At 35.4% G+C, this 7,864-nt stretch overlaps 1 protein-coding gene across 1 annotated transcript; it reads right to left on the bottom strand.

The window, feature by feature from the left end:
* Positions 1-5,506: 5,506 nt before the first annotated feature.
* LOC146733909 (uncharacterized) lies at positions 5,507-7,833 on the bottom strand. The gene is made up of 2 exons (XM_085508408.1): positions 7,737-7,833; positions 5,507-6,923 (listed from the first exon to the last, which is right to left on the bottom strand). The coding sequence occupies exons 1-2, from the start codon at positions 7,831-7,833 to the stop codon at positions 5,566-5,568; spliced, it is 1,455 nt and encodes a 484-aa protein (XP_085364534.1). The 3' UTR covers positions 5,507-5,565.
* Between the last annotated feature and the right edge of the window lie 31 nt (positions 7,834-7,864).

Genomic DNA, 7,864 nt, shown 5'->3' on the forward strand with positions numbered 1-7,864 from the left:
AGCTTGGAGTATTTGCACAATGTTGTCAAAATAGAAAACATAAATGTGATTGGTTCAATTCAAAGTGGAAGATTCCACTATCATAGCAACAAGTAATTAGTCTTAGTTACAAGGTCAAAGGTTATACAAAGAGGCAGCAAGACCAACACCTAACTTGCAACATTAAATGATAAACAAGATACAATGTAATACAATGTTATACAACACAGGTAAACAGTAGTAATCTGTACCAATGCTCTCAGCTATAGTATATATAAATATCGACAGCCGGGTTACTGCAATATAGACAATAAATTAAAGCGGGTCATCACCTGCGTATGCACGGGAATTGAGTCCCAAGCGATGATAACAACATACGCTAAAAACGCAAAGGGTCATTGGTAGACGCGTGTTTGTAAACAAAGACACGCTATGGCCATCTGACGCATGCGCAGGTGACGACTCCCTCGCTTTAATGAACATTTCGATGTTGTGACAGAATTGTATGGGCGGAGCTGGCATGCGTATATAAGTTTACATTAATACCTCTGAATCGTGGTAAGCTATCGCAAGCACACCAAAAAAACAAGCTTCACAATTGTCGTATTATCCGAGGACCTTTGTGTGCGGGTCAAAGATAGAAACAAAAATCGGATAACGGTTGAAGCCTGAAATAAGAAGGTTGCGTGTTAGACAATTGAGTTGACAGTCGGTAATTTGATGAAACAACGCCCACACACAAACATGTATAACTCCGGATTTCAGGTGACTAAGGTCTCGCGGGGTCGAGGTGTCAAAATTAGGGTCGACGTGTCTAGGGTCGAACTGGATATGGGTCGAAGTGACTAGAAATCGCTATCAGAAGTGTACGCATCAACCTCTTGTTGGCATTCTCGAAGTAATGTACAACCAAGTATCTTTAGTGTGTTGGGTCTGTCTTTTAAAAAGTGTAGTTGAATCCGTAATTGTAATATGTGACATTTTTACTGTTGTGTTTGGGAAGTTTAACTGTAGTATGAAACATGAATATCGTGTTTCTGTTTTCGTAATTTTTCAGATATTATCAACATTTACATTTATTACTCATTATATGTACATACTTACAGGTTTATCCTACGCTTATGCATGTTGGCTTGTATCAGGGACGACATTTCCATTATCCTTATCGTTCGTGGATTACTGTAGTAACTGTAGTATTGTCCCAATATTTGTGAAGTGCGAGTTGAAACTATCTGCAATGTCTAACTATCAGTTATTGTTTTCGTTAGCGTAGTGCAATGCAGTTTTCGTTACAGTTTTATTTAGAATTTCATTGACCACTTGCCACGTTTTGCTTGTGTTTCTATTCGCAGATGACACTTTGTTTGAATAAAACACTTTTTTTCCTGACTTGAGGAGTTTTGTCAATGTGTTTCTATACGTTTTACATTTATTTTTGAGTGTGCTTCTTCGTTTTACTAAATAAGTAATATTTGTATGAATTTATTTAATTAGAGCTTTAAATATTCAAGTTTGCGGGGACGTTTGTGTGATTTTTTAAATTTTCTTTACCTGTATATGTTTTAATGATATACCATGAAAAATATCATAAAATGCGGAATAAGCTTTAATGAGATCTGAACAATTGTACACTTGTTGCCATGGTGACGCACTCAAATCGGTCAAGAAATCATGCTGGTTGTAATTGCTGAAATCATATTTTACAAATGTAGTGTCTGTTTTAAAAACGTGTTTGAATTGTTGTATCATGCCTAAGATTGGTAGTGATCCGAAATATAAAATTGAAAACTGCCACTGTCGATAAAATAATCTGTGGTATTTGTCAGTAAGTGGTCCATGATTGAACTGTGTTATTTGTTACTCTGGTTGGGGTAGTAATTATCTGGGAGACATTGTATGAATTTAGAAGTGTAAGGTAATTATTGGCCGAATCTCTGGACGTATCGCTGTTCACGTCACCAAGGATGAAACAATGCTTGCCCTGTTTAGACAAATGATTGAGACATACCTCCAAACTGTCAAGGAATTCATGACAGGGGGTGTTGGGTTTACGGTAACTCACACCTATGATTAGTTTATTGTTATTAATGAGCGTCTCAACAAAGATCAATTCAGAGTGGGCGATTTTGATTGTGTTAATACGCGTGACGTTCAAAGAGCTGTGAGTATACAGTGCTACTCCCCTGCCCTGTGAGATATCCCGATCACATGTAATCAAATTATAAGAAGGGGTACTGGAAAGAATAGGGGTTGAGTTGGAGTGTAGCCAGTTTCTGTGATACCCGTAAATAAAAGTGGGTGGTTTAAAATACTGAGAAAGGAAACAAAATCATCAAAATGTTTTGTGAGGGATCTAATATTTGGATATAATTTCATATAATTCATCTCTAACTGTGCGCCTGTTGAATTTGACAATTTGTTCTTGATTATGACGGGTTGATCTACGTGGAAGTCTGTATAAATATGTCAATATCAGATGTGTTTTTTTTTGGCAATCTTGTTTGGAGTTCTTTGTTCTCTTCCCACAGTGCCGTAATTTGTTCTTTGAAATCATCAAAGAAATTACTCACAAAGCTCACACAAGCTTGAAGATCAGTAATACTGTTTTTCGTGTAGTTAACTTGTCTACTTTTGCTGTAATCATAGCTAGTGTTTTCACAATTTATAATTGTTTGCCGCCGTTGAACTTGGGCTCGTACTTACGGGGAAACGATTTGCTTGACATTTTTGCACAGTTGAAGTCGCCTTGGCATTAAGTTGTATCACGCGTTTTACCGCAATCCACACACTTCATTCTTGTAAGGATCACAGGAAATGCTTGCGCTAATATAGAAATTCTATAACTTTGCAGGAGGAATAAAATTGTGATGGGAACTCTAACTAACAATTTTCGAATAGAGAAATGTGTATTGTATGTTTGAATGAAACTGATCAATGCAGTACGGATAACAGGTAAACAAATTACTTTCACCTTATTTTCTCGGCCACAAATACTTCCTTAACAAACATCGTTGAAGAACTTTTGACGTGGCACACACATTTTGACAAATAATATAATATACATCAAACTGACAATGCAAAATTATTCGTGCACTGGCCTCGCGCGTTGATTGACGGGAATTGACAGAAAATTTCACAGTTTTCGAGAACATGCAGGAATTCACATCCTGCAAGGCAAGTACAAGGAAGCCATAGGAAGTATCAAAGTGGTTTAAATTACCGAAAAATAGCATTAACAATATAAATCAAAGAAAGCTTAGAAAGAACTCCTGTGTGTTGAGAGTAGAGGGGACATATTAAATAATAATCAAAAATTACTTGTACTTGAGATATTGATGAAAACGCGAAACTAATTATGCAAAACAGAAAATTAATATGAACAGAATTGAGTGCAAAACTAAAAGGTCTGGCAATGTAACATACCACCAAAAGTTTCAATGAAATGTTATGATTAGTACTTGAGATATCAGTTGAAAAGCTGAAAATTAACTAATTATAACTAATTAACCAGTGAGCAATCGATCTTTGTATAGTCCTTGAATAAGTATCAAGTTTCATTGAAATGATTACTTGTAATATTAAAAGCTGAATTATGCAAATTAGGTAATTAATATGTACTGATATTACCCTAAAAACTATCAGGGCTGTGGATTGTCCTATTACATCCATGTATTAAGTTTCATTGAAATGTGATGATTAGTAATTGATATATCAGTGTAAAAGCTAATCCTCATGCAAATTAGGATATTAATATGGATGGATTTTTACTAAAACCTAATCAAATGGTTCTTAGGTAATCAGTGAATTAAAACGCGTTCCTAAATAGGAATGCGTTTTTAATTGGAATTTAATTAACTCAACGCGTTTTAATTAAGTGTAATTAAATAAAAGTTGAATATCCTGTGACTGAACATAGGAATGTTTGAGTAGATTAGATCAGTGAATGGAGGAGGGTATGGTACACTTATATTAATATTAATATAAATTGGACTATACCCCCCCCCCCTTCACTAAACCTAAATTTCGAACTTAACTTGACACTCGATTAATATAAATTGTGAAAATAGTGAGGGTCGTCACGAGTGGGTGTAAAGTTAAATTCATGTTTTAAAACACACGCACAGACACCCTCTAACCCACCAAACCCACCAAACCACTCTTAGTTAGCAACTCTTAGTTAGAATCGTATGTGTATTAAAAATATTGAACCCATATTTTATGTTTTTCAAAGTTTCATTGCCAACACTAATTGATTCAAATTTGTTTGATATGTAGTACTGTTATTATTCATAGTGTTCATGACAAGCTTAGTCTACAAGTGTTAAATAAAAAAAATACCTGGTACATTCAAAAGGACATTGTGGTTCTTGCATAACAGGGTACATTTTTTACAATTGCGGAACAAGTAAATATTTCGGTAGATATTAGCATATTGTATAAAGTCTTGGCAAGGCCAGCAGTGAGTAAACTCCGCCAACTATGTGGATGTTTTGACAACCAAGGTCTCGGCAACAAAGTTTTGTCAACAAGCAGACAGGTACCAATTCTATTGTGCTGCAATTAGTGTGGAGGATCCAACACGCCAAACATAGAAACTTTCTAGAATAGTTTTCTCACCCATCTCCGGGAACTATATATAATGTAGCAGACTTTAAATTCAGTTCAGTATACCATGGTCTTCTGGGACTAAAAATATCAATCACCACAACGTGGCATGAATTCAATAAGAATAAATTTATAGTTTTCGAACTGATGATAATGCTTCCATACTCATCCATATCAGATGAGTAAAATCATATTTAAAGTAATACATGCACCTTAATTACAAAGATATTTATTGAAATATTTATCATTAGTTAGTATGGTAATTAAAAACATAGTTGAACTTTGGTGACCTTACCCTTTGTTATATAATATTATTCATTTATCATAGTTTGTTTCTTAATTATAATGAATAATATAATATAATGAATAAGATGACCAAGTTTGATGAATTTTGGAATAGAATTAGTGAAGTTATTGTGCACAAGGTAACAATTATTGTAATCATCTTTAATGTTATTAATAATAATTCATTGACATAGTATTAAATGTCTCTAGTAATAAATGTATGTACTGGGTAACAATGACAAATTATAAACTGAGAGATATTATAATTACAATATATGTACTAATTCACTTACACTCAGATCCCTGTTCATTGCTGACAATTGTTGCATAATGTATCTAAATTGCGATGTATGTAGTAATATACTGGTATACATAGTACAGTAACTATAACTTTACAAAATGAAATGAAACCTGTTTTCAATGATACATGACTACCAATAATCATGTTTTACCAATTATTACTAGTTGATGACCAGAGGTGAATGGCAACACACACCAGATAGCTATCCGCCATATTTAAAGTAAAGCATGTACATATATATATATATATATATATATATATATATATATATATATATATATATATATAATCGAATAAACACCTTCATTCCATAGAAAATGTCATCTGTTTTACCTATTTCATATCAAAATATCATGATCTAAACATCATCACATTTTTGCATACATGAAAACTAGTTAGAAAAATACTACTACATGTCTGAAGCTTTCTGTGCCCTCACTCTTTAAAATTTTGTGGTCCAGCTTATCAATTTTAAAGCTCAAATTAATCTCATTTCTTTTTAATGCCTCCCCATTTCTAGAAAAATAGCACATTCTGAATGTCTCTCTTCCCCGACTCACTGTATTAATCCCACTGGTACTATCCTCCTGTCCACTTTTCAAACACTCTAACACAACCAATAATCCATTTTTCAGTTTATCAGCATTCTTTATGAATTGGACATTTGCCATATGTGATTCTTCTCCTGGATCTCTTGAATATGATAAACACATGTCACTTTTTTTGCACTGAAACGCCTTCAGCTCTATATGTGTAAGCATGTGCTGTTTCAGATTACCAGACTGAGTAAAAAACTGCTTGCATTGTTTGCACTGAAATGGCTTCAACCCTGTATGTGTAAGCATGTGCTTTTTTAGATTACAAGACGAAGTAAAACACTTCTCACATTGTTTGCACTGAAATGGCTTCAACCCTGTATGTGTAAGCATGTGTTTGCTTAGATTACCTAACTGAGCAAAACACTTCTCACATTGTTTGCACTGAAATGGCTTCAACCCTGTATGTGTAAGCATGTGCTGTTTCAGTTCACCAGACCGAGTAAAACACTTCTCGCATTGTTTGCACTGAAATGGCTTCACCCCTATATGTGTAAGCAAGTGCTGTTTTAGATAGCTAGACTGTCCAAAACACTTCTCACATTGTTTGCACTGGAATGGCTTCAACCCTGTATGTGTAAGCAAGTGCTGTTTTAGATGGCTGGACTGAGTAAAACACTTCTCACATTGTTTGCACTGAAATGGCTTCAACCCTTTATGTGTAAGCATGTGCTGTTTCAGATTACCAGACTGAGTAAAAAACTTCTTGCATTGTTTGCACTGAAATGGCTTCAACCCTGTATGTGTAAGCAAGTGCTGTTTTAGATGGCTGGACTGAGTAAAACACTTCTCACATTGTTTGCACTGGAATGGCTTCAACCCTGTATGTGTAAGCATGTGCTTTTTTAGATTACAAGACGAAGTAAAACACTTCTCACATTGTTTGCACTGAAATGGCTTCAACCCTGTATGTGTAAGCATGTGTTTGCTTAGATTACCTAACTGAGCAAAACACTTCTCACATTGTTTGCACTGAAATGGCTTCAACCCTGTATGTGTAAGCATGTGCTGTTTCAGTTCACCAGACCGAGTAAAACACTTCTCGCATTGTTTGCACTGAAATGGCTTCACCCCTATATGTGTAAGCAAGTGCTGTTTTAGATAGCTAGACTGTCCAAAACACTTCTCACATTGTTTGCACTGGAATGGCTTCAACCCTGTATGTGTAAGAATGTGTTTGTTTAGATTACCTAACTGAGCAAAACACTTCTCACATTGTTTGCACTGAAATGGCTTCAACCCTGTATGTGTAAGCATGTGTGTTTTTAGATTACAAGACCAAGTAAAACACTTCTCACATTGTTTGCACTGAAATGGCTTCAACCCTGTATGTGTAAGGATGTGCTTTTTTAGACTACCAGACGAAGTAAAACACTTCTCACATTGTTTGCACAGAAATGGCTTCACCCCTGTATGTGTAAGCATGTGTGTTTTTAGATTACCAGCCTGGGTAAAACACTTCTCACATTGTTTGCACTGAAATGGCTTCAACCCTGTATGTGTAAGCAAGTGCTGTTTTAGATGGCTGGACTGATTAAAACACTTATCACATTGTTTGCACTGAAATGGCTTCAACCCTGTATGTGTAAGCATGTGTGTTTTTAGACTTCCAGACGAAGTAAAACACTTCTCACATTGTTTGCACTGAAATGGCTTCAACCCTGTATGTGTAAGCATGTGCGGCTTCAGATCACCATATCTAGTAAAACATTTCCCACATTGTTTGCACTGAAATGGCTTCAACCCTGTATGTGTAACCAAGTGCTGTTTTAGATGGCTGGACTGAGTAAAACACTTATCACATTGTTTGCACTGAAATGGCTTCAACACTGTATGTGTAAGCATGTGCTGTTTTAGATTACCAGACTCAGTAAAACACTTCTCATATTGTTTGCACTGAAATGGCTTCAACCCTGTATGTGTAAGCATGTGTCGTTTTAGATGGCTAGAGTGAATAAAACGCGTCTTACATTGCGTGCACTGAAACACGTTTTTCTTGTAATGCACACTTTCAGGTTCTCTGTTGATACTGTCATCTCCTGTAATGGTATCTGGCTGTGAAAGCATTTTGAAATCTGTATTTACTTCCATTAATAGG

Source organism: Saccoglossus kowalevskii, chromosome 15 (assembly GCF_978046115.1).
Source record: "Saccoglossus kowalevskii chromosome 15, keSacKowa6.1, whole genome shotgun sequence".
Lineage (NCBI taxonomy): Eukaryota > Metazoa > Hemichordata > Enteropneusta > Harrimaniidae > Saccoglossus > Saccoglossus kowalevskii.

Bases quoted from the DNA above. Each gene is read 5' to 3' on its own strand.
- LOC146733909 (XM_085508408.1), bottom strand. From the start codon at position 7,833: ATGCTTTCACAGCCAGATACCATTACAGGAGATGACAGTATCAACAGA. The intron at 6,924-7,736 runs GTAAGACGCGTT...TTACACATACAG, and splicing joins CGTGTTTCAGTGCACGCAAT to GGTTGAAGCCATTCCAGTGC.